Consider the following 27,758-nt stretch of genomic DNA (forward strand, 5'->3'; position numbering starts at 1 on the left):
TCAGTCCACATCTTCAAGTACAGGTTTCCCTTCCTTACTTTCTAGATTGGAAACCTGTAAGTAAACAAGGTACAGAAGTAAAAACAAATTTGCATTTAATTTCTGCTATGAATTTTAGATTCACACAAGGACTTGGGGTAGTGAACTATGATTAATTTGAGCAAGATTGTTGTCAAGTTTAAGATGACCACCAGTATTAGGCCTAAAACTTCCGGAAGCTTTATAGAATGAGCTTTGCAAAATTATCTTTAAAAAGCAAGCTTTGCAAAATTAAGCTACAACTTGTGGTCAAAAGACACCTACAACCAGACAACATTTTATCCTGACTCTTATATGGTATAATAGGTTATGCCCCCAGGTATGGCTTATTGAAACCACCTTTGGAACTTGTGGTTAAGAGATGCTGCAGCCAAAAAACTGATTCCTATGTGGGTTTGATGGGCTAGGCCTTTAGGCATAGGTCTTCAAAATAACCTCACCCACAATCAAGCCGATAGCCCATTTAGAGGTAAGTTACCTAGAAAACTAAGGGAAACCACAGTCGAGACAGTGGGCTATATAGAAATAAGCTATCTCCTTGAGCATAACTTATAAACTAAAACAATAATTGGCTACAAGAAAATAAGTAAGCATGAATTATACAGCCAAAGCGACAACACTAAATTTGGCCTAACCTGATTGGTTGACCTGCTTCAAAGCACGGCGGGCAGATGAGATTAAATGTGTAGAACCTCAGGTGGGTGTGTGTGTGTGTGTCTTGGTCTAAGAAGTTAGTCTCTTTGATAAGTCTGACCCGCACCCCCTGAACCAAGAAAACCTGAACTGCACCGACTATCTGCACCTGGCCAATGCAAAGAGCGGTCGACTAAAGGGTAACGTATTCTCGGCAGGGTAAGGTTTTAAAGTAAAATAGTCTGGTTGCATGCAAAATAAGGTAACAGAGTAAAGAAGTCTGGGTTGTTCGAACTGTTTTGATCTCAAGTTGTACTAACACTATAGTATTAAAAAATAAGAGTGTCGGAATAATTTGATCTCAGATTATATTAATGCTGCAGTATTAAAAATAGTAGTAAAAGTTTACTTGTACTTGTGCTTGTCTTCTATGTTGCATTTATAGCTGTAAATCATTAAAAGCCTATCCTGAGGAATAATCAGTAGTTTTCATTTCTTTATACGGACACCACTTAACCTCATGACATCTGTGTTGGGTGGTGGGAAGTAGTGATCACCCAGAGCCCCATTTGGGCCCTGATGTGTGTCCCCTTCTTCCTATATCTCCGCATGAACAATGAACAGAGGAACAATAAGCCATAGGCCAGATTCTCAGCTGTGCCCAATAAGCACTGGAAACAGCAGAGAAAGGTGTATGCAAAAGATTTGCATCCACCCTCAGTCCCTGATCCTTTCGACAGGTTCTGAGTCAGCCCATGCCCCAATCACCTCACAACTGCTCTAAATTATGCCAGCTGCTCAAGGCCCCAGGGGCCATTTTGGAAGCCAGGTAGTAGTAGAGTGCAGAAGAGCTCTGGCCATGGAGGGTGGCATCAGAGCTGCACCACCTAGGAATTCCCTCACACTGGTAAATCTACCAGGGCGACAGCCCCTTTGTGCTGGAGGATGAAATGAGCCATAACTGCAGGTCTGGCGAATCTGAATAAAACCATTGTCTCAAGCTCTCTCCAATTAACATCTTATCTCTGGGCTTTGTGCTACAAACAACACATGACATTGTCCTCAAGGATGATTCTCTTAGGAATTACAAGTGAGTGGCCTGCAAGTGCAGAATTTCCAGGCCAAGGGAAACCCTTAGTGCACTCACTTACCAAAATAGACCAGCCTTGCCTTGCAGTATTATAAGAGGCCCTGTGATGGGGCATCTGCCCCACGCTTGGCTCTAAGGGGTTAATAGAGTCCTAGGGAGGCTGCACCGGAGGCAGCCAATCAGAGAAGGGCTGAAGGGAGCAGCCAATCAGGGCCAAGCAGGCCCATATAAAAAGGGAACTGCGGAGCACAGAAAGGCAGTTCTCTGCGGGGAGCCCAGGGAGGAAGGACTGTGTCCCTGGAGGGCTGAGAGAACTGCCAGCACCCTAAACAGAGCAGTGCTGCTAGCAGGGGCTGGGGGAGCGAGAGACAGCTCCTGGCTGGCTGCTGGGGTTTGCAGGTGGATGGTCTAAGGCAAGGATAAAGAGGATGCTGTGGCCACGAGGAAGTGGCCAGACAATATACTGCAGTAGCCACTAAGGGAAGTGTCTGAACAGCAGACTGCAGGTCCCTCGGAAGGGGGGAGCACAGAGTGCAGCATAACCAGAGGGCTGTGTCGCTGAAGAGGATGCCGTGGTCCTTGGAGAGATGTGAGTCCTAGAACAGGAGTGACGGTGGCGAGGCACCACCAGAAGAGGGCGCACTGGTGAACAGAGCTAATCCCCACAACAGCCAGCAGGTGCAGAATGAACCCTGTAACATGCCCTTATTTTTGAGTCTTGTGAAAAACTTTCTGAAACAGTTACCAGCACAGGCTGCTGCTGTAATCTACTGGATAAGAAAAATTTAAGGAATGGATTTTTTTTTTTTTTTTTAAACTGGCCCCCCTCTTTGCACACAGTTTGCAATGGCAAATATCTGCAGGCCCAAGTAATATAACAGGGAAGCATATGCCAATACACTGGGTCATTACAAGTCTAAGTGATATTCACTGTGCCCATAATATTTACAGGCACAAAAAGAGAGGCCAGATTTTTACAGTCTGATCCTACAAAAATATCCAATCCAGCTCCCACTGAAGCCAAAAGGAGTTTTGCCCTATGCTTTAATGGGAAAAGGCCCAAAATTATGAGTTGTGGGGTGGGGCTAAAAAAAGAATGCAGCATATGGTACCTTTTATCCTAGGTTTCCAGGGAGTCAGCTACTATTACAGCATGCCTGACAATTTAGAGAGGTGGGAATTAATATTTTGTTCCATATGTAAACATATTCTTAAAAGCAACTGAAATGTAAAATCTTTGGCAGTGAAAACGCCAATGTGTTAAAATTCCTCAGCCAAGCACTTTTATGGTAAAAGAAAATGTATTGAAATAATGTTAAGGTTGTGACTGAAGCCCACAGAAAGCCAAGCAAGTCGTAGTTACAGCTACCACTCGATCCTCTACACACCTCACAGTGTCAGTCTAAAAACAGTTGCTATATCCAGGCATACAAGGTCAAATTAATCCTCGGTGTAACTCCACTGACTTCAAGGTTCAAAGAGGGGATTGCTGTAAAGGCAGATGGGCAGACACCTTCACTCAATTTCCCAGCTCTTACTGAATTTGTCACACCATTTTAGGTCCCAATCCTGCAATCAGGTCCGTGTAGATAGATTTCTGTTACTGTGTGCTGGCCCGTTGCTCTGAATGGGCAGGGAGTTCATAAGCATAGATCAGTGGTCCCCAAACTTTTCAAGGTTGTGTCCCGCCTTAACCCTGTCTCCCCCACCCCAGGGAGCTGTGGCAAGGGACGTGGCTCTGGGGTCAGGGTGGGGACACCCGGACAGAGGTAAAAGGAGCCCCGGCCGGGCCACATTGGGGGCCAGGGCTGGGGCCGGGCTGGAGCAGAGCTGGGCGAGGAGCAGGGCTGGGTGGCAATCCCTCCCCGCCCTTCCGTGAAGGCTGACCCAGGCCCCGCCACACTCCCCCAAACATTCCTCCGTGCCCCTGTTAAAGTAACAGTTAAAGTTACTATGCTCTCCTAAGAATTAGATCATAGGAACCTTGTCTATGTAGACATACTGGAACTGAGCTTATTGTATCACAAATGATTTAAAATTAACCTAGAGAAGAAGTGAACTATGCTTACTTGTTTATCTATAGACCTGAACTGCCAGGACCAGGTGGAGTTGTAAAGGAAAGGTCTCAGGTCAAATCGGTTGTCGTCAGGACTGTAGTTTTCAGCATGATAGGCAGGTGTGAGGGTGGTCATTTTATGTCTGTTAATTGAGTACATCCTGAAAAAATGCTTCACCTTAGATGCCACCTGGTGTACAAAACACAGTTTCAGGTCAACTGAAATTTCTCAGAACTTAAACACAATTCTAGATGAGCAAGTTACTCTGGAGAGAGCTAATTCACAAATCCAAATTTATATATATTAGTTACCACTACTAATGTATCTTACCACAGAGGAAGCTAGCTATGTAATATGCATTTAAAGTATCAGAATGCACAAAAGTGTCACAACGAAACACACATCTGTACTATTTTGCTGTAAATGTTTCTTATAAAGGGAGAAGATGGATATCCCAGGGGTTGGGGCACTGGCCTGGGTGGGAGACCCAAATTTTATTCCCTGCTCTGCCATGGACTTCCTGTCTGACCTTGGGCAAGTCACGTAGCTTCTCTGTGCCTCAGCTTCCCATCTGTAAAACGGGAATAATAGAACTTCCCTACCTCACAGAGGTCCCAAAAAGGGCACTGCTGGGATAAAAGCAAGTGCCCATTGAAATGTCATGGAAATGACACCCCTCCAACCAACTCTGTCACAGGATATGTGGACATGGATTTCTTTTAGGTGTTTTGAAAATCAAGAGCCACCTTCTCTCCTGCAATATATTCATGGCACACCCATTAACTTCATGGGGATTGGGCGCATATAAGGGAAGGCAGAATTTGGCCATGCATGTATAGATCTAAAAATAAACAGTTCCCTTCAGAATACCTAACTGTTGATCTAACAGTCTGCAGTATAGACAAAAGGCTGGAATCACTCTAGGATCTGTGCCAGCTTGTAAAAGCAGAAAACAGCAAAACACAACACAGACAGTGGGTAGTGTGTGATCAGTGTCAGTGGGCAGGTTTCCACAGAGAGATTTCTCTTGAAATTTGGTCTTTTCTCCTTTAACATTTTCTCCTTTAACCTTTCTAGGGTATTTCTAAATACAAGAGACTGATTAAGCTGTTCCTCTTAAGTTATGAAAACTACACGTGATCTTTTTCCAAGTGCAAATTCTGTTAATGGAGGATTTTAAATACAAGATTTTTTTAATTTTTACCTCTCTTGGGGTACAGATCTCCTTCCACATATTGATCAGCTTACAAAACATGCTGTAAGGTCCAGCCTTGGCCATCTTCCTTAGTTTGCCATAGACTGAGAGCTCTGTGTATGTCATCCCCATATCTTCCTGAAATATCACACACAAAAAGGGCACTGAAAATGTATAACATGAGTCAGATTGCATTATTTTATAGGAGACTGTAATAAATTCAGTTAATCAGAGAAATACTAAATAGAAAATCCATCTCCATTTAAAATAAGGACTGCAGTGGAAGTTCAGAATTTTTTTATGGGAATATACTGCATCTAGCTAGCAAGAGCACTTCTTGAATAAAAAGGATTTTTCCTTCTGTGGTACTTGAACACAGGCTTCACGTCTGCAAGTTAAACTTAGATGTTGGCCTTCTGCTTGAAGACAAGAAGCTAAATTCTGCCCTGACTTACCCTCCACTTTCCTAGAAACACTCTACAGTTCCCTAGAATTTAGACCATCCTTAATTTCAGGGGTGTTCTGTAAGTTTGAACACTGATCTCATATCCAACTAAATAAAGAAAATGAAGAAACAAAGTTCTGGGGCCAATATTTCCAAAAGTGACTTGTGATTCTGAGTGACTCCCATTTTGGGGGGCCCAACTTGAGAGGCCTTGAAGGGGATTGATTTTCAGAAAGGGCTGTGCCTTCACCCTCTGAAATACAGACCCCTTAGAGATATCTTGAGTGGAGCACCCAAAACTCAAGGCATCCAAAAACGCATTACTTTTGAAACTCTTGGCCTGTATAAACAAGCCTGGTGCCAGATATTAATGTTTACAGAGCTGTTTTGTGGAATGGCTTATGAGACCATTCGAAAGGAGAGAAACTTATCTTAGTCATAGTTTGAAGAGGGGCAGCAACGCCACTACTGAACAAAAAACAAGTTGTGAATAAGGCTTACCAGAGCATTTTTTAAAGTCATTGCCCATTACCTCATCAGTTTGAGACACGTGTCCATCCGCCAGGGGCTCTAACTCTGCAGTTGGTGGAGCTGATATAATACTGTGTAGGAAAAAGCATTCATTCAAACCAATCCCGTTAGCTGACTGGCCTGCTAAATATCAAGTGCTTTATTTAAGTCCATTTGGGGAGCACAACCTGCAAAATGATCGTGAAAAGAAAATGGGACATCTACTAGACTACTGCCATTTGTGACAAAAGCTCTCCCGGATGCACAGGGTGATGCTTATTGTAAAATCATAGTTATAATATATTTTCCTGAGTCAAGTCTGAGTATAAATGGAATAAGGACCTCAGGATTCAAACACAGCAACAATCAGTTCTGCAACTGAAAGTTTTCGATAGTTTGTGCTACATTCACAGAAACAGCAAATAAACAGTCTTGCATCCATCTAAATCCCTGTCCAGGCTGAGGCTGAAAAAGAGCATAGCCTTGCCTACAATGAGTTTTTGCCAAGAGTCTCTCACTGTTGAAGCTCCCCTGATGGTAACAACATTGGGAAAGCTAGTATAGAACAGCTCCTGAAGCTGACCGCATTAACACTGTCCCTTTTAAATACACCTCTACCCCGATATAACGCGACCTGATATAACACAAATTTGGATATAACGCGGTAAAACAGCGCTCCGGAGGGGCAGGGCTGCGCACTCCGGAGGATCAAAGCAAGTTCAATATAACACGGTTTCACCTATAACGTAGTAAGATTTTTTGGCTCCCGAGGACAGCGTTATATCGGGGTAGAGGGGTAATATAGTGTAAAAACGTAGGCAGTCACAGAAGCATTGTCTCCACTAGCACCCTCAACCAGCTGGTGTTAGCAATGATAGAAAAAAGTTGCCAAAAAATAAACCCTAGTGTAGATACAGCCCTAGTAGCAATCATGTTTAAACATAGTTGCTAGCACAGTTATGGCATAACTTCCCTGACAAATATTCACTTGGATTTATTTTGCAAGAACCATAATATATCCTTGTTTTAAAGCTATGCTAAAGACTACAGAGTTTTGGTAGATATAGATGGCCAATATTAATAGTGCTATTAGGCTGCCTGGTTTTCAGAGAAAAATCTCTGTCCACACTGATCAGGAAAAATATACTAGCTGCAGCTACATTTAAAGTTATTATTATTTATCACATGTATTACAGTGGCGTAAGAGGTTCAGAACTGGAGTTCCATTATGTTACAGATGTGCACACACTGTAGGAGAGGAAGAGGAGTATGGATGCTAACACAGGGCCTAAGAATCATTACTTGACCACTCACCTTCTGAGTGCTGTAAGCTGGAAGTTTTCCATACAATACTGTATGAAACTTCTCAAGTCAGTCTTGCTGATTCCACCAACAGGATTGATATCGGCACTGGAGCAATCGTACTTAGTCAAGTATCCGTAAAGACTGAAAGAGAATAAGGAACTTTATATAACAACCAAGATTATAAAAATAGGGCCTTTTATGTTTTCATGTGTATTTATAAGGCTATCATTTTTTTAAAGTCACTGGGACATTAAGGGGTAAACAGATTATTGTTCGGATGTGGTAGTGCTACTCTAATGACCATTATGTCTCTGGCAGGGAGGTGATAATATTTTAATACCTACTGCAACTGCAGTTAGCATTGTATGTATTACAAGTGAATTGCAAATAAAAACAAAACGAAGACTGTATTTCCTGAAGCAATGTAGGCTGACTGCCTCCCAGGACTGGCACAAGCCACTTCTTAGAGCCCTTCCCTCTTGAGGTCTCAACTTTCCTGGATAATCCAACCACTCAGAGACCACCTGATCTCACCTTCTTGGGAAATCAGAGGGGCAAGTAATTTACAGGCTACTCTGTGGAGAGGCAAAATGGTCCAGTGAATAGGACACTGAACTAGGACTTGGGAGCTGTGGGCTCTGCCTCTGAGCTTCAGCATGACTTTGGGAAAGTCTCTATGCCTCTATTTGGACTGTAAGCTCTCTCTGCAGGGACAGCTTCAATGCAGTGTGTGTCTGTACAGAGCCTGGACTAAAGGGGCCCTGATCTTGACTGGGGTCTCTAATGTTTACACTGCAATATAAGACTATGCTTTAGCCCAGGCTTAAGCCAACCCCCCCTTGTGTCTACACTCCAATTACACTGACCCAGGGTCCCAGAACTCCGCAGAGCTCTAGGGTCAAAGCTCAAGTGAAACCGGGACCCAGGGTCCAAGCCCTATTGCTTTGCAGTGTAGATGCAGCGCTGCTTGACTTGGGTCCTGGGACTCATCCAAAAGTATCCCACAATTCCATGGGACAACTTCCTTAGTCCTCTCTATCCCAACAATCTGCAGTCCACTCTACTGAAAAGGGAAGCCACTCCCCCATACCCTTAGCTAACAGTAGTAGCTCAGGTCAGCATTAGCCCATTCTCTTCTGATCACCCATCTGCAAGCACACTGTCAGAGAGCATCCTGGGTTTGGTGGGTTATTCAAACTTCCTGTAACAACAACCCCTCAATTCTCCAGCATGTAAAGCATGCAGGGCAGGCACTAAAGTTTTCCCACAGTGCATCACAGTCCTATGGCTAGAGTGGCCACATTACAGGAGACTTTGGGATATGGTAACTTTGACTCAAGTCTGCGCACTGCAGTGTGGATGCCTGAGCCCTAGGTTAGACAAGTCTCAATGTAGGGTTTAAATACAATGTAGACACTTAAGCCCAGGGTTCTGTAACACAAGTCAGCTAACGCGAGTCCCACTAACACTGGGCTTACTTAAGTATGTCTGACTGTTGTTTTGTATTACATTGCAATGTATTGACGCCCAACTCCCCCATTTACAACGTGAGGATCTGCAAACTGTAAATCTAATTCTGATGCCTCCACCAACCAATGAAGCAGGGCATTTCACACAAAAACAACTAAAATACTTCCTTACTTACCTCAATAGCAACTAAAATCCCACCTTTCCAGGCTCCCACAGTCACAGGTCACCTTGTCCTTTGTGATGCCCCACCATACTGTGACCAAGCTACTAAGCTTGGTCCTGATATTTTTAAATATATTGCATGGCTTCCAAAGTTGTTGGGGTTTTTTGTTTTTTGTTTTTTTTTTAAATCTCTAATAATAAAGGCATTAAAAAGACACAAAATATTAGCTTCACTTTCGTTTTCTATTTACTATATGGGTCACCTTCGCTACTGAAGATTGCTGAGAAAGGAACAGCTGTTCTTTTTATCAAATTACTGCACCAATTCTCTAATGGGCATCTGAAAAATGTCTACTGATTTGGTTCAGTTCATGTTTTCATTGATTCCAGTACACTCATTTTATTCTTAAATTAATTATATTTTCTGGGGCATTGGTATATACTGTCATCCAGTGGAGTTACAAAAGACTGCAGTGAATTTGACTCCCGATGACTTGTTAATAGATTTCTAATATTCACCCACCTTTCGTCCACATTGGCTGATCCGAGCACCAGAAGCCCGCCAGGCATCCCGCGAGCCCAATGACTCAGCTGAGCAAACAAGTAGGCAAGGACCATTCTGATTCTAGCCTACAAATCAAATTGAGAAATAAAGCAGATTTACAAAGCAAACTACTTTCTCCTTCATAAAACAGAATTCAAAGTCAAATTCGAATGTCCACTAGGAACTACGATGAGCCCAGCATACTTCAGAACTAAGCCACATTTAGAACTCCGGTCTCTACAGCTGACTAGTGAACACCGCAACCCAGTGTCACTTAATCCCCAAATGTTAGTATAAGAAGGGTTATGTGGGGTGGTTCCTTTGGGGCAACAAAAGCATACCTGCACATTCTGTAGTGCCAGATTTTCCCTGCTGCTCCCTCCATAGACACGAAACTGGGGAGATCTGCCCATCACCATACTGAAAATCCCCACAATGGCTTTCACTGCCACATCTATGTTTAGATTTATATGATAGCTGAGAAGATTACAAGCACAAGTAAATCAGTTTACATGCGTACGACTAGATAAAATAGTATAAAACAAATGGTTTTAATTTTGTCTTCCTTATGTGAAGAAAATAATCAAACCCTCAATTCTCTAGCATGTAAATCAAGGACACACGACTAAGGCACTAAAGCCTATCACCACCTAATATCTGGCTTCTAGACTTGGGGAGCCTGGAGTGCAGACTTTTCAAGTTCAGTTGACTGGTTTCCTTATTCTTCCCCCAATGTTTCTAACGCCTACCCCCACACATACACTCAGGTATTAAGGCTGTAATATTCTACTTACCACCTTTATTACTCTCATACTGGTCTTTTAGAAAACCTGAAACTGTATATGAAATCTTAACTGCAACATTATTTAATCCAAGTATTTCTTATTCTATACCTGCCTATTTGTTCAGCCAACAATTTGGCCCTGTTGTATGTATCCTGGGAGGAGTTCTCGCTAGCCATGTAACAAGTGGTGAAGATATGTCCACAGAATTCCTGGGAATCCTCAGGAGTATAGGTCTCATCATTCACTATCCTACGTACATCGGCCAGCACACCTTGATCTGCAGACAATGCAGTAAAAGTAAAATGAGAAATCAGATGAACCATCACAGATACCTTGTACTACTGCTAATAATACTTCGCTCTTCCACAGCACCAATTATTAGAGGATCTCAAAGCACTTTACAATCATAAAGGAACTAAGCCTCACAACAACCCTTCACAAAATAAGGTAACACTTCATTTGTTGGCATTTCAAATGTTCTCAATTCCATCACAGAGAATTATTGAGTTTGCTGCTGGTTTTGCATCTATAAATATAAAAAAGTTTTGTCCCATGTATTACAAAGAGGCTTCATAAGGATGAAATGCTAATCCAGTACAAAGTTTATGGACTACTTCAACCCAATTTCAGGGCTTAACTTTCCTTAAGCATGTGTGTGAGACTTAAGCACGGCTTAAGAACTTAGCTGGCCGACGTACACAGTTGAATTTCACCCCAAATGAACAAACTCTCCCACAATAAACTGCAACACCAGACCCAAACATCCCAAAATTTGGATGATAAATCCAAAGAATAATCCAGATCCATGGCTATGTATTCTATGCCTTGCCCATAAGTGAAGATATACACTACACATGTAGCTACACACGGCAGTGAAAGGCTCTGGCAGTGGGATGGTGGCAGGGCAAGGCTCTGGCAGCTCCCTTCTGCCAGAGCCCTTCCCTGCTGTCGTCTCCTGCTGAAGCCTTTCCCTGCTGCTCTTCCCCCTCCTCCCCCCACTGCAGCTTTACACTGTGGCAGGGAAAGGCTCTGGCAGCAGGGAGGCAGAGAGACACTACACTGCTGAAAACAGCAGTGTCAACGTAGGAGGCACTACTTGGGCATATAGAGAGCCATGTAGAGTACACCCTCAAGGGTCAGGCATGTAGGGCACTCTATTCTATTCACCTAAGCCATGCCTCACTATTTACACTGCTATTTATACCCCCCACTAGCAGGCATGCTGCATGTGTACTCCACACGCCATAAGTGTAGACATAGCCGGAGTTTCATAGCTGACCAAAACCCATAAATACAATTTGGAGGATCTTTGAAATCTGGATCCACATTTTGGCTGGGTTTCTCAAAAGGCATCTAAGGCAATTAGCTACCACACTCCACTGAAATGTAGCGCTTGGACCTGATCTCTAATTAAGCACATGACCAGTATGTTGCACCTTATGTACTGTAGTAATGGCTAATATTCATCTACCTCTAACCATTAGCAAGCTTGGTTACTTTGACAAAGACACACATACACACCAACTTACTTCCATTCTTGACTGCAAGGCAAACCTGGCGACACATGGAGTACACAATGCAAGCTGTAGCAGAGCTGTCAATTCCACCACTAAGCGGTAGGAGAAATCCTGCCTTAAGCAGCAAACAATGGAAAAAGCTGTAAGAAGTGCCATTGTAAAAAAGTATTTTACCCTTCAGAAACAATATGTTGAGCCCATTCCTGTGTCCCTCCCTCAGGTGAGTTATGCATGCTCCAGCCAGCAGGGCCAGTCAAGTCTGGTAGTACTTCGTTGGAAAACAGATCTAGCAAAGCATTTCACACCCTTATCACTTTGCATTGGCTAACCAAGCCAAGTCTCAGGTTAAACCTTTTACTTTGATGGCTAGAAAAAGCTGCTGAACAGGTCCTCACCCTCTAGCGTGGTTAAGGAAAGCCAATTAAGAAGGATGGCGTTCTTAGTATCCAATCCACGCTGTTTAATTTGGATCATTGCTTAATGTGATCTTCTGCTTATTTCAAAACACGATCTTTGGAATCAAACCACTAGTATGTGTGTTTGTCACTTTTTTTTGTCCATCTACTTAAAATGGCTTTTGAGAAGATGGAAGGTGATCATCAAAATTATTTTGGCAAGGAATGGTAAAAGCAGTTACCTTGCAATGGATGCAGTATGTTTTCTTTATAGTTAGTGACCACCTATTTTTAGAGAGCTGTAACTGACTAGTACTTTTTCATGTGTCTCCGTAGGCTCTCAACTACTACTAAGATTTCATCTGTGTGCATGTTGGCAATAGTTGAATATGTTGCAGATGCAATAAACTGTTGTTGTGGGTTAAATCTTAAATTCACTGTCCTATTCATCAATAGTTTACATGATAGTCACCCTCCATTTTCATGTTACAGGGAAAGCATGAGCAATATGCCTCTCCCAATAACAGCCATAATGGGTCCAGTCTTACTCCCATAGAAGTCAATATCAGTTTTCTACTGGACTTCAATGGGTGCAGGAGCAAGCCCAGAACTGGCAAGAATACAAGCATCACAATTCAGCACTTGTGTGATGTACAGCATAGAGATGTGCATGATGAAAAGAGGGCCCAAAACCAAGCAGAAGAAAAAAAAGTCAACAGCAACATGAATGCACAAAGGAAACAGATTCATGAATGAAGCTCTTAGAAGGAATTTCTCTTGAGGGATCCTAAACAATCTGGCCAGATTCAGTGCTGATTTACACCCTACACAATTCCATTGACTTTAATCAGATTGCCAGGGTGCAAGTCAGCAATGAATCTGGTGTATTGTTTCTGGGTACCGGGTAGAAAGGATGTTTTTATCATGCCATTAAAAATATGTTGCTTGCAGGAAACTGGAGCACCAACTTAGGTTACCAAAAAAACAAAAACAAAAACAAATCCCTTTGTCAATGGGGGTTTTGTTATTGAATTTAAAGAAAGCAGGACTGGGCACTAACAGTTTTGAAGAGAACAGTTAGACACACCTTGAAGCTTGCTTTAAGCTTGAACCGAAGATACTAGTGAAAAGTCTCCCAGAATAATCTTGCTCTAAAGAAATCTAGGTAGAGGCAAGCTACCTATACCGTTCTTATGGTTAAAACATAGAAAGACAATGTTGAAAAGAGAGTTCTTACCTGATTACTGCGTCTTAAGTAGTCCCAAAGCCAGCATGCAGGGCCAAGGCTGAAAGTTACAAAATAAAAATATTAGGGCTGTCAAGAGATTTAAAAAATTTACTGTGATTAATCGCACACTTAAACAATAATAGAATACTATTTATTTAAATATTTTGGATGTCTTCTACATTTTCAAATATATTGATTTCAATTACAATACAGAATACAAAGTGTACAGTGCTCACTTTATAGCTATTTTTTATTACAAATATTTGCACTGTAAAAAACAAAAGAAATAGTATTTTTCTATTCCCCCCTTATAAGTATTGTAGTTGAACTTACAAATGTAGAATTATGTACAAAAAAACTGCATTCAAAAACAAAATAATGTAAAACTTTAGAGCCTACAAGTCCACTCCGTCCTATTTCACGTTTAGCCAATCGCTCAGACAAACAAGTCTGTTTACATTTGCAGAAGATAATGCTGCTCGCTTCTTGTTTACAATGTCACCTGAAAGTGAGAACAGGCATTCGCATGGCTCTGTTGTAGCAGGCGTCACAAGATATTTACGTGCCAAATGCGCTAAAGATTCATATGTCCCTTCATGCTTCAACCATCATTCCAATCCAAAGCAATATGGACCGATGCATGTTCATTTTCATCGTCTGAGTCAGATGCCACCAGCCGAAGGTTGATTTTCTTTTTTGGTGGTTCGGATTCTGTAGTTTCCGCATTGGCGTGTTGCTCTTTTAAGATTTCTGAAAGCATGCTCCACACCTCATCCCTTTCAGATTTTGAAAGGCACTTCAGATTCTTAAACCTTGGGTCAAGTGCTGTAACTATCTTTACATTCGTACCTTCTTTGCGTAAATCTCACATTGGTACCTTCTTTGCATTTTGTCAAATCTGCAGTGAAAGTGTTCTTAAAATGAACAACATGCTGGGTCATCATCCGAGACTGCTACAACATGAAATATATGGCAAAAAGTGGGAAAAACAGCAGGAGACATACAGTTCTCCCCCAAGGAGTTCAGTCACAAATTTAATTAACGCATTATTTTTTTAACGAGCGTCATCAGCATGGAAGCATGTCCTTTGAAATGGTGGCCAAAGCATGAAGGGGCATATGAATGTTTAGCATATCTGACATGTAAATACCTTGCAATGCCAGCTACAAAAGTGCCATGCGAACGCCTGTTCTGAATTTCAGGTGACATTGTAAATAAAAAGTGGGCAGCATTATTTCCTGTAAATGTAAAAAAAACTTGTTTGTCTTAGCCATTGGCTGAACGTGAAATAGGACTGAGTGGACTTATAGGCTCTAAAGTTTTACATTGTTTTGTTTTTGAGTGCAGTTATGTAAAAAGAATAAAAAAAAAATCTACATTTGTAAGTTGCACTTTCACGATAAAGAGATTGCACTACAGTACTTGTATGAGGTGAGTTGAAAAATAATATTTTATCATTTTTAGAGTGCAAATATTTGTAAAAAAATAAAATACAGTGAGCACTGTACACATTGTATTATGTCGTAATTGAAATAAATATATTTGAAAATGTAGAAAAACATCCACAAATATTTAATAAATTTCAATTGGTATTCTATTGTTTAACAGTGCAATTAATCGCAATTAACTTTTTTAATCACGATTAATTCTTTGAGTTAATCGCGTGAGTTAACTGCGATTAATCGACAGCCCTAATAAATACTCCAGAACAGTTATAAGATAAGAACTATTTCATATTTAAAAATCCATCTTTATTGATCTCCTTTGTTTAGACACTTCCCCACTAGGACTTTGCATACCATCAAGAAATAATTTTAGTGTCCAAATTTTTTTAACCTTACCAATAAACTATGCAACAGACTATATTTTTATTTTGAGTAAATTCATTTCCCCACCTCATTTATGCCTACCAGATTTCTTCCTCAGGACTATGATATCTCCACTGGATTGGCTCACAGATAGGTACATATATATCATCAGAACGTGACAGAGCAAAATTCACTTTTATTCTGGGATAGGAATTCACTTTGCTTGCCTAATTAATAGAATAGAAAATTTGGGAAGTCATCAGTTTTAACGTACCATTTATCTATAAAAGCATTAAGTATTTCAACAGTCTCTCTTTCAATAATTGAAGATGTGTTGACTCAATGACTTATTGAAATTCATCAAAGAGCACAAGTTCAACACATTTGAAGAATTCTTACCTCTAGGTTACGACATGAAATTTCTGCCCTATAACTTCGAACATCTTCTAAATCCAGTGTAGCAACCAAGACTTCCTGGCGAAAGGCATTTAAAATTAGACATCCGACACTGGTAGAGAATGGCTTTCCAAACCCAAATGTACGGTACAAAGAATTGTTTAAAAAGGGATTCAGTCATTTCCACTGTAGATATTTCCTGCTCAATCTACTCATGAGCATAAAACCAGTGACTTCAATAGGATTCCTCACATGAATTAAATAAGAACAATTTATACTGAATGCACTGGACAATAGACTATCCCACAATCCCTGCATGAGAAAGTTCATACTGACTTAACAAGTTTCTTGTTTGCATAAGGGTTTGCAAAACTGAGCCTATAATTATTAACACTCTAATTGACACCTTTGTGTCCAATTGCTTAAATAAGCACATATAAACCAACAAGGCCGGCTCCTCACCACAGTGATATCCAAACCTCCAGGCCTGGTCTACATGAGGATTTTCAGAAATTCTTCCCCTCCTGCAGTTCCATCACTGTGGTTTTGTCTCTTTATTGTTATAGTTTTTTGTTTGTTTGTTTTTGTTTCTGTTTTTTTAAAAGGAACCAAGGCAAAACAAGAAGTGCTAGTGTGGATTGGGGGCAAGTGATTATTTTGCTTGCCCCCAATTGTGCCATTGTGACATCTAGACCCCCTTGGAGCAGGGTTGGATAACTTAGTAAAAAGGCACTTGCCTGGTCTATATTAGGGCATCCAGCCTTCCTAGCACCAATGGAATTGAACCTGTGCTAGACCAATGGCGGGAGAATTTCTGAAAAGCCTCAGTGTAGAAGCAGTCCCACTGATTTCACCTTGCAACAAGGTCTGAGAGAAGGATAGCAATGCCATGCTGAGGGAGACCAAGGAGTGAAATGAATCTCGCAATGTCAGTCAGCCTGAGTTTATTACCACATCATTCAGTGAAAACTGGGATCCTTGAGCAATAGTGTCTCCGTTCATAGAAATCATGGCACAACCATCATAGTACAGACGATCACCATCACAGCCTTTCTGATTGGCTAAGACGTAAATCCCACCACTCTAAGAAGAAAAATATATATATATTTTTTCAAAATATAACAGTTTGAAAACTATGGAATGTTAAAAGGTAAACTACTGGTTTCTTTTGCCCCCTCCCAACTCCACTCTCCATCTTTACATTGTGACTAATTTAGGGACCATTCCTTCCTTTTCATTTGAAAAAAGTGCTCAGCACTTTGTGGGCCCTGTGAAAACAAATAATATAACACACTGGCTAAGTGTATTACATCTCCCTCAGATGGCTGCTACCAGCAGATGGAGTTGCCCCTTTAGTTCAAGTAGTAGAGGCCGTTACTTTAGAACTGAAATTCAAAGTTCAAGATGGCGGGTGTTGCAAAAATAACAATAATTCTTTATAATAGAGGGCTTGGCAAAGTGAGGAAGAAATTATATTTGGATGTCTTGGGGGCACAACAGATACTGTTAAGCAAGCAAAGCATGTTAAATTACTATGAAGAGACAATCATACACATACGAATCACTTTTCATGGCTTAGCTTGCCATTCACTGGCTTGTTCCCTCTCCACCCCATCTCTATTAAAAACAGATACAGTTTTTACCTAATCACTGAATATATATATTTTTTAGATATAAAAAATGCAAAACATCCTAACATCTTAATTTTTTAAAAATAATTTCCTTTAGAAAAAATTATCATCTTGCTAATCTCCTCTGCAGTTATAAACCTCTGAAGGCAAAAGGATAAGCTGAGGTGGCAGGGAAAAGCCTCAAGGTTTCAATGTAAATCCAGATCTTTATTTTCCCTTAATGGTATAATTACTGATATTTCTTCAGCTCTCATGTCAATATGAACATTTTAATTAAGATCAGAAAGGAGCCTGTGGCTTTAAGGGAACCACAGAGACTTGTGCCCATGCCAGGAAATCTCTCCCCTTCACTAAGTGGATTATAGCCAAGTAATGAGCTGTCAATCCTGGTAAATTTGCACCATACAGTATGCATGCATATTTTGTTTAGAGCTATATCGGTTTACAATTGGTTGCAATTTTTTTCTGCATAAAGTGGATACAACATTTCATGCTTTCAACAGTAAAATAATTAGTCACTCTGAATGGTGGTTTTGTCTCTTTATTGTTATAGATTTTTGTTTGTTTGTTTGTTTTTGTTTCTGTTTTTTTAAAAGGAACCAAGATAGAGAAGAATCAAAGGTGCCCATTCTTTGGATCTCACATCCCTGGGGTTTGGTTTAATTAAATACACCCTGGTTTAAGATTTTGCTGACTCTCCTTTGTAGATATATATATATATATATATATATATATATATATATATATATATATATATATATATATATATATATATATATATATGAAAAGAAGATTACAGATTTAGCTTTCCAATGCCATCAAGCCTAATTACTAGCACAAGCAGGCAACACTATGCCCTTTCAGAATAGAGGAGACTACCCTCAAAAACTGGGGTAAGTAATGAAGAGATGAGTTGGTCTTTAAAAAGACCTACCTTTGCTGTTGCAGAATTTACCACATTCACACGGGTGTGAGCTTTCCGCAGCACATGGTGACTCCCTGACGAATTAGTGAAGATCTCTACCCCATCAAGCCCCATTTCAATATGAGGGCTGTAAAAACAAGAGACAGTACAATACTCAGCTGGCATTTCCTCTGTGTCATTTGTCATTAGTTGCCACTAATTTTGTCTCTTTGCCATGCCTAGAGTAGTCCACTGCCAGTTTAATACGTGTCTTGGTTAGTTCAAATAATGGAAATATTTGCTAAAGCATCATATTTATTTCCCTGCATTGCTCTGTTCCTTTGTCATGGATGGATTGTTTCCCAGAGAAAAGGAGGGGCTTTCATCATCCTCCTTTAGGTTATCAAATGCCATCCTTCTAATTCAAAGGAAGTCACCTGTTCATATATCTGAATATATTGATCCCAGCGAAGCAAAAAGATCAGATGATCCTTCTTTGAGAAGAAAGATGATTTCTAACATTGAGGAAATGAAAGCATTCCTCCAAGGTCTGTAGCTCTAGTCTCTCCTTCTCAGCAAACCCCACAGCACAAACAAATAGATTGACTACAGTCACATGACATGGAGATGAGAAAATGAGCATGCTGCATTTTTTTTAATTATTTTTTATGGGAAATTGGTTGAAAATATACTGTTATTAAAAGGACAATCAATCACATCATTGAAAATTTTGCACTTTCTATAGCTACAAGGAACAAAGGATGACTAGAACTGAAAGAGTTTAGAGAAACATTTACTTTTTTTTCCCTATTTGTTTAATTTATGCATCTGACAGCATTTTGTATTATAGTCAGTTTCACTGTTTCCCCTGCATGTCAATTAGTTCCCCAATCCTGCCTGCTAATCTGAAAAGACGGGGACCCGAGGTAGTTTCTCCCTTGTAAAGAATTTTAAACCTCTACAGGAGAGCAGAGAAACTCTTATAAAAAAGTCTAAGGAATTTAAAAATTAAAACAACGAAATTCAGGACACTCTATTTAAAGGGCACTTAATTTGGGCACTGGAATTTACTTTCCCCATAAGCAGGAAAGAAATTTCCAGAGCCTCAGCTGAATACCCTTTAAATAGAATGTCTTGAATTTTGCATGTCCTGAGTTAGCTTAAGCTATCTCGCTATGCACTGCCTGCACTATTACGTTTAAAAAAAAATAAAGCTGATAATTAAAAATGAATAAAACCTAAATTAAAGAGTGAATAATACACCTGTAGATGAGCGTGCAAGTGATATAATGAGGGAGGTAGAATTCTGCAGTGTGGAATTAGTAAGGTTCTCTGAATATGGAACAATGATTGGGAGTCTCCTTTGCAGTATCTATGGAACAATGATTGGGAGTATCTTTCCTAATTCTTCACAAGACACACAAAACCATAGTGGAAAGGTTTGGTTCCTTATGTATTATCCTTTGAGACACTGTAGTACAATGAAACTCCTGGTTCATGAACTGGTTAATTAAAACTCTCAAGTTCATCTGTCATCCCAAGGAGTGACTCAGGCACACAGAGTTGTCAACACTGAAACTATAATACATAAAGACAACAAAATTCTTTGTCCCATTTACTTAGACACTCCCCCACACACCCCACATGCATTTCTTGCTCCTTGTTATGTTTTGATAATCCAAGTTATGCTGACATTTTCTGAAAGATTTTTTCCATAGAGGAACATTAACTGAGCTTTGCAGAGGCACCTCTCCTTTTGGCAGCTTCAGAACATGCTTCATCCTATTTTTCATTCATCTCTCTGTCTTACCTATTTGGTGCCCACAGCTCTTCACAGATTTCACTCCCTAGGCATGTATCTTTGGTTGCTAGCACTGCATCACCAAAAGGAACAGTTTCCTGAGGAAAACAGAGAACACAGACATGCATGTTTAAACAGGGGGCCTTGTCTAATAGGAGTTAAAAAAGTAATCCCCAAAAAAGAAAAATACTGAACTACATAAAATTAGTATCAAAGCAAAAGCACAATGCACATTGTCTAATCTCAAACTGATTTTACTTAGAGATAGGCCCAAACTGAAAAATCCAGATCACATTCTTACCTCTCCCAGAGTTCCAGTGGTGTTAGGACCTAGGGTTTTGGTTCAGGCCCATCTCTTTTTAATTAAAGATTCTGGAGAACAGGGGTAGCTCATGCAGTTCTAGAAGCCACCCTCAGATTTAACAAAAAGGTGTGGCCATAAGTCAGAGCTGTCTACTTAGGCCGAGTGTAGTCGCGCCGCCAGCGCTGCGAGAGAGCTCTGTATGTACTCCACCTCTCCGAGGGGTGTAGCTTGCAGCGCTGCGAGCGAGCGTGCAGCGCTGCAGGCTCCGATTACACTGGCACTTTACAGCACTGCACTCGCTGCGCTCGGGGGGGGGGGGGGGGGGCGTTTTCAAACCCCTGAGCGCAGCAAGTTGCAGCGCTGTACAGCGCCAGTGTAGCCAAGGCCTTAGAGATCAAGATGGAGCACTTTGTGCTGTAACATGCAACTGTTGCAGGTTGCACTTGTGCATGAAGCAAGGAGAAAAACCTGTTCTATTTTGGGAAATTCAGGTATGATCCTCAAGCTCCTGGTAAGCAGCCAATGTGATCCTCTGTTGGGCAAACTTTGGACCCTCTTGCCTTGCTGCAGAACATTAACATTTAAGTAAATAAGGCTAAATTATTCACTCATTCTCACAAGTAACTCAAACTTCACTGAAACCATTGAATTTGCATTGTTGTGACTGACAGCCGAATTTGGCCTAACAGTTTTATACTGTCATTAAGTTCTTTTTGATTAAGTTATGTCTAGTTGATACTAAAACAAGATCAGAAAATACATTCCTTAAACTCACCTGTCCTGTCACCTCCTGTATCATCCTGGGGAGAAAATATTCCTCCACAAACCTAAAACAATTATACAAATCAGCAATTCTCAGAAATAAATGTTCTGCTTTAACTCAATGCTATAGTCAATGCTAACCTGATGTTTCATAGAGTTCAAGGTCAGAAGGGACCATTATATCAATACCCGTGGATCGTGCCGCAAGGCGGACAGAAATCCATGCTCCATTCTTGAGGTAGAATCTTCTGTAAACATCTAGAGAAGATACCCAGCTGGAGGTGGGTTTAGATCCGTAAACAGGCTGGGACCCTTCCAACCCTAGACTCCATGGAAAGGCTTCTGCTTGGTCTGAAGGCAGTCAGGGGAAGCGGTATGGGGGGGGAGAACACTGCCACATTGGCAGCAGACTCTCTTCCTTAAAGAGCCTCCCCTCCATGCATGGCAGTACGGGATATAAGTTTAGTCCTATTTAAAGAGCTTTCTAAATGAAATACCATTAGGTGGCTTAAATGAATTTCCCTTGCTGCTGAACCTGCAATAGAAATAATGCATTGGAATGGGGATTTCAATCCCTTTGCTGTGACTGCAATGGCAAATCCATGCTTTTTAGCAGCCTTAGAAGTACGCTGTACACAACCCACCGTGCTCTGCTCCACGGGGTAAACCATCGAAGTTCCCTGTAATTTCCTGCATTTGCCAGTATCATCTTTGGCCTGATCAGAAGAATTTTCCTTTATAAAAAAAAAAAAAAAAAAAAAAAGGGGGAAGAGGGAGTTTAAGTACTTACACTGCAGCAAGGGCAAATGAGTATTAAGAAATGCCAAGTTTCTATTTATTTTTTCAGTCAGTATGTTTACTTTGCATATTTGACAGCAATTTGTATATAGTCATTTTCACTGTTTTCCCTTGCATAGTCTATCTGTTTCAGCTTCCTCTCTTGGTTTTGTAGGTCTGTCACACAGCAGTGGGAATTTTTGATGTTTACATTAAAAAGTAAGATGTCATTGTAAATAGAAAGTTCACAAAAATTGCTAATCTCTTTGAAATTAACAGATATGAAGCTGGTGTTGTCCCTTTAAATATAAATGTGTTGCCATATGATTTGTTTTCTATTGATAACTATATACACCAAGAAGTTAACCTAACCTGTGACTACAGAAGGTATTATCTAGATAAGAAATACATACTTGTTTAAAAAGATCACTCTACAGTTGTAGCGAACATTTCTGCACATAACAGGCCTGTTCAAAGAAAAAAAAATCAGTGTTACCTGAAGCTAAGTTAATTTAATAAAACAAGCTGATTATTGAAAAACACTCCAATTAAAAATATCTACCACATTACAGGAGATCTGCTGTAAATGTGATACATATTTTAGCATCCTTTGCCACATTTGACTTGTGTGGTACCTCCAGCTGAGTCAGCAGAGTAGAAAAGCTGACCTTACATATTTAATTTTTAAAGGATGCAATTCAGAACCACTTCACTTAATTCAGAAAATCTGACTAGGGATCAGCACATAATTGAAAACATTTTCCCTAATGTCAATGTAAGGTTGCTTCTACTCATGAAGGTAGTTTCTCTGTGATAGCTAGTTAGGATCATAAAGCCCTTGACACATATTTATAAATAGAGCCTCAACATTCCTGGGATATATGCAAGTACTAATCCCACTGGACAGATGGGTAAACTGAGGTACAGAAAGGTTGAAAGAATTGCACATAATCACACAAGTCCATGATCACCTAGAAATAGAACCCAGACTTTTCCCAAGAGTATGCTCTAAATCCTAGTGATCCTTCCACTCAAATCTCTTTAAAAAAGAAAAAACTGGGCTTTTTATTTTTCAAACTTAAAAATAGTGAAACTACCCAGTTTGTATCCAGAAGAAAAAGAGAGATTTCTAATGGTTCTTTTTTCACTTTCATACTGCAGCTCTTCCCATGTAAAAACTTCATGCACAGTAGCAAAGCTCCTGGTACTGGACAACAACATTAAATACAGAGGATAAGTTTTCAAAAGTGCCTTTATGACTCAGGAGCCCAAGCCCAATTTTTAAAACAACTTAGGCACTTGGAAGCCTAAATCACTTTTCAAAGTGGGGCTTAGGAGTCTAAGTCATTAAGGCACTACTGAAAAATTTTCCTATCTACACCTACAAGTAAGGTCAACTAGCTACATCATTCAGGGCTATGAAAAATTTCACATCCCATTCAATGTAGTTAGGTCAACCTAACCCACACTTATACCCTTCCATCGACCAAGCTACCACCTCTTGATGGGATGGATTTACTAAAGCAACGGAAAAACCCTTTCTGTTGCTGTATTGTCTATGCTACAGTGCTCAGCAACGCAGCTGCAATGCTACAGCTGGGCCACTGTAGCTCTAGAGCAGGGGTGGGCAAACTTTTTGGCCCGAGGGCCACATCGGGGTTGCGCAACTGTATGGAGGACCGGGTAGGGAAGGCTGTGCCTCCCCAAACAGTCTGGCCCTGCCCCCTATCTGCCCCCTCCCACTTCCTGCCTCCTGACTGCCCCCCTCAAAACCCCCAACCCATCCAACCCCCCCTGCTCCTTGTCCCCTGACCGCCCCCTCCTGGGACCCCTGCCCCCATCCAACCTCCCTGACCCCTGACTGCCCCGACCCCTATCCACACCCCTGCCCACTGACAGCCCTCCCAGGACCCCACCCCCTATCCAACCGCCCTCTGCTCCTCGTCCCCTGACCACCCCCTCCCGGGACCCACCACCCCTAACTGCCCCCCGGGATCCTACCCCCTTTATCCAACCCGCCCTGCTCCCTGTCCCCTGACTGCCCTCCCGACCCCTATCCACATCCCCGCCCCCTGACAGGCCCCCCGGGACTCCAACTCCCAACTCTCCCTGTTCCCCATCCCCTGACCACCCCACCAGAACCTCCACCCCATCCAACCGCCCCCTCCTCTCTGACTGCCCCCCAGGACCCTTACCCAACCCCCCACTCCCTGCCCCCTTACCAGCAGCAGGAGCTCGCAGCCATGACACCTGGCCAGAGCCAGCTGCGCTGCCCAACGGGAGCGGCGGGCCAGAGCGTGGCCCACGTGGCTAGGGTGACCAGACGTCCCGATAAAATCGGGACCGTTCCGATTTTTAGCTGTTTGTCCCGCGTCCCGACTGATCTCTGGTCGGGATGCAATTTGTCCCGATATTTCGCTCCACCGGCGGTTTTTTTTTTCTTTTTCTCCGCCAGCAGCAGGCAGCACTCAGTTTTTTGTTGTTTTTTTTGCTCCGCCGGCAGCACTCGGCTTTTTTTTTTTTTTTTTTTTTGCCCCTTCCCCCCGGTGTCCTGATATTTTCTTCCTCTGATCTGGTCACCCTACACATGGAGGCATGGCTGCGGGGGAGGGGAGACAGCAGGGAAGGGGCCGGGGACTAGGCTCCCCGGCCAGGAGCTCAGGGGCCGGGCAGGACGGTCCTGTGGGCTGGATGTGGCCCGCGGGCCGTAGTTTGCCCACATCTGCTCTAGAGTCCTTGCTATCCAGTAGTGTCTGCTCAGACAGCCGGGTCATCTTTTTCCAAGGCAGCTACCCCTTCGTAATAATTACACAACACTTACATTCCCACGTCACAGATGATGTCTTGAGTGGCAGGAGATTCCAAAAGCTTTGCCAGAACTTCAAATGAATGTAAGAGTGTATCAGACTCATAATAGTGATCTGAACAGCCATAGCCGCTGTGTAGAAAAAGATGCGAGGCAAAAAATTCAGATGAGATCAGAATTAGACACAAGAAGCCACTGCCACTTAAGATAAAAACAACCTCCCAAACATATGGAAATTACACAGAGCACAAAGAAACTATATAGTTTATCATTTACATTGACAGCATTTAAAATTCTACAGTATTGTTGTTGAAGTATTCTTTTTCACAAAAAATAACATGGTTTAAAGGACAGAACTGAACATTACATTTACCATCTGGAATTTTCATTACAATAAACTTAATAATTGATGTCACTGGGAGTTGTAAAACAAAGAACTCAATCCTGCACCCTTCGCTACCATTAACACATTTTTGCTCATATACCCAATCCTGGGGTTTAAACTGCAATTTGCATACTATTACACAGAGTATTCTGCATTACAATTTGTTCTTGACCATTCGTTGTTAGTTATTCTGTTGATGAGCAATATACACTTCTCCCCCTTGAAAAGATACCAAATATACAGTAATTAAGATGGTCTCACCAAATTTCAAGCTCTGGTCCAAGTCTGTATCTTGCTCCTTTGTATTTTGCTATTTCAATACCTATAAAATGGCGGGGGGGGGGGGGGGAAGGGGGGATAAAAGACAGAAAACATTAAATGGTAATCTAACCTGTCAGTGTGCAGAGGGGATCCCAGCATTGGACATACAGTCCCAGGTTTGTTTTAATGGTCTCCATCCATATAACAGTGTCATCCTGTAATCTTTTAGTCCATTTGAAGTGTCACTATCCTTTTTGGCTCAAGTTTATTTAGAGGCAGATTTTTCAGAAGAGCTCAGTTTCCATTTAGCACCTTAACAAAATGGCCAGATTTTCCAAAGTGCTTAGCAATAACCTCTTCATTTACATACCTAACTGTGAGCTGAGCTCTTTTGAAAATCTAGCCATTAGAGCCTTATCATGACCGAGGGAAGCTAATATATAAGGAAATGGGTCAGAAGGGGCTGTACAAACTAAAGCAGTGGTTCAGTGCAGTGCTTGCTACACACTTGAGGCTGCAGCAGCTCCTCCACACAACTATCACATACTGCGAGAGCTCCACAGGTGCAAGAACCAGAAAACAGATGCATAACAGATCACCTCCTGGAAAAGAGGGGCTGAAAATCTACTGTGCAAACACTGATGCTGGCTTGACCACTGAGAGCTTCAGATGCCTCTCTGTGCCCTGCCACAAAGGAGGGCATCATAGAGGCAATCTCTGAGCTGCTCAGAAAGGGTCCTTTCTGCTCTGGTCAGGAAGGGATTGGGCCTTAATCTTCACTCTTCTCCTTCCAAGCAGCACCTCCCTCCTTTCTTCCCATTCTTCCTTTGATCCAGAGTGGGTCAGCTGGCAGGACAATCTTAGGCTTTCCAGGTCCCCAGAGTAGCTCCTGGTATCACTTTCCCATGGCAGGGAAGAGACACAGGGAGCTACACTGGGGACCTGAAAAGCCTAAAACTGTCCTGTCAGCTGAACCACTCTGGCTCAAAAAAAAAATCCCATTTTAATTCAATCAGGGCAACAACATCACCCCCTGCGCTGAGTTTAGCTAGACACCAGTGGGGCTCAGGAGTTCATGGACCGCCTGCCTGGGGCTCAGTTTTCTAGTCACCCCCCACTGCAGCTGCAGTCCCAAGATGTTGAGAGAAATCTCCCTCCCCCGAGGCCGGGGAGTCACCGCTTCCCCGCTAGGTGACGGCTGAAGCCTTGCCCCTAACGTGCCCCCACTTGCTTTTTAAAATCCGTGCCAAATTGCCATCAAAATCTAGAGCCCACTGGTTGAGGGCACAGGTAGCCACTGTCACGGTCCTGCCCATGGCTGCTGCTCCGCCCGGGGCGCCGCGCCGCTCCTCCCCTGCAGTTGGTTGCACGCAAAGCAGCCCCCGCCCGGCCAGCAGCAACAAACTGCACTACTAAGCGCTTCCGGCGGGGCTGACATTGTTTTACTTCCTGCCTTCCCTCCTCCCGCAGATCCGAGCTCGGGCACTGAGGCGAGAACCTTCCGTACAGCCTCCAAGGGGCCCTGGCAGGCTTCTGTTCCCCGGCTGCTCGCGTCAGTTTCCAGCTCTCAGGCCCTAGCAGCAGGTTGCAATGTTTGGGGAAGGACCTAAACTCCGAAAGGGAATCCAAGCAAATTGTATCGGAAGGGGAGGGAGTGTTCATGAAAACATTTGTATTAATAGTAGAGGTTTTAGTAAAACTTTTTAAAAACAGCTTTGGGTCTAAACTTAGGGGGCCTCTTTAAAACAGGCAAGCTTTTGCTTGACCTGCCAATCCATGTAATATTTGGGATTGTGCCATTCATTCAGTGTATACAGGGTTCTGGTATAGAGCTTTTCAACTTAAAAGCTTATGTTTTGTTGTTTAAAATACAAGGTGTAAGGCCCCCTAAATGCTTTAGTGGTGGCAACTGACATATACATTTCTAACAAATAAAATGAAGGTGAAAGATTGTAAATAGTAGGTCTAATCCTGCTCCCATTGTAATCAAAGACAGAAGTGCCCTTTGACTTCAGTGGGAACAGGATTGGGTCCATTTCTTCATTTAGGGCCCAATGGCTGAGTGCCCTCTGATTGGTGCTGAACATGCCCAATTCATACTCAGTTAAGTGGCAGTTGATATGGGTGTTCAGAAGATCATAGAATAGGGTTCTGTATTATGAAACTTAATTGTACTCCCATCCCACACCCTGATCTATGAAGTTTCCCCACCCAGACAGTTTACATGACTAATTATTAGGTATTAAAGTGGTTTGTGCAATAGCAGCTTACTGAAGAATGCAGCCAAAATCCTGAGTGTGACTTCTCCTGCTAGAATCTTTATTCATGTATTAACTATTTCTCAGATATTGTGATTCCCTCACATATGGGCTCCCTGAATCCACTGAGCCCAGAACACTGACAACACTACTCCATTGTCTTGTCCTTTATCTTCTTTAATAGAGATGGACCCAAAGCAAAACCTAAGATCCAAAGACTCCGGTCTTCGGGGGCAATTCAAGATTCCCAAATTTTAGGGCTTGGGCTCATACTAATTTTGTTGCTTCTA

The 27,758-nt window shown here is 42.0% G+C and overlaps 1 protein-coding gene across 1 annotated transcript; it reads right to left on the reverse strand.

The window, feature by feature from the left end:
- On the reverse strand, nt 1–26,526 carry NADSYN1 (NAD synthetase 1). The gene is made up of 21 exons (XM_065403902.1): nt 26,442–26,526; nt 25,211–25,271; nt 24,580–24,696; nt 22,172–22,225; nt 21,626–21,715; nt 20,995–21,046; nt 19,925–20,013; nt 18,145–18,262; nt 16,531–16,662; nt 15,583–15,657; nt 15,286–15,410; nt 13,385–13,433; nt 11,765–11,867; nt 10,344–10,512; nt 9,792–9,927; nt 9,430–9,536; nt 7,284–7,415; nt 5,992–6,061; nt 5,024–5,152; nt 3,832–4,008; nt 1–54 (listed from the first exon to the last, which is right to left on the reverse strand). Exons 1-21 carry the CDS (start codon nt 26,524–26,526, stop codon nt 1–3), a joined length of 2,124 nt encoding a protein of 707 aa, XP_065259974.1.
- Between the last annotated feature and the right edge of the window lie 1,232 nt (nt 26,527–27,758).

This window comes from Emys orbicularis, chromosome 4, assembly GCF_028017835.1.
Source record: "Emys orbicularis isolate rEmyOrb1 chromosome 4, rEmyOrb1.hap1, whole genome shotgun sequence".
Lineage (NCBI taxonomy): Eukaryota > Metazoa > Chordata > Testudines > Emydidae > Emys > Emys orbicularis.

Excerpts from the sequence above, each read along its gene's own strand:
- NADSYN1 (XM_065403902.1), bottom strand. The coding sequence starts at position 26,526 with ATGGGCAGGACCGTGACAGTGGCTACCTGTGCCCTCAACCAGTGGGCT. Across the intron at positions 24,697-25,210 it reads GGACCAGAGCTTGAAATTTG|CGGCTATGGCTGTTCAGATC; the intron begins GTGAGACCATCT and ends TTTTCTACACAG. Across the intron at positions 9,928-10,343 it reads TTGGCTGAACAAATAGGCAG|CTATCATATAAATCTAAACA; the intron begins GTATAGAATAAG and ends TAATCTTCTCAG.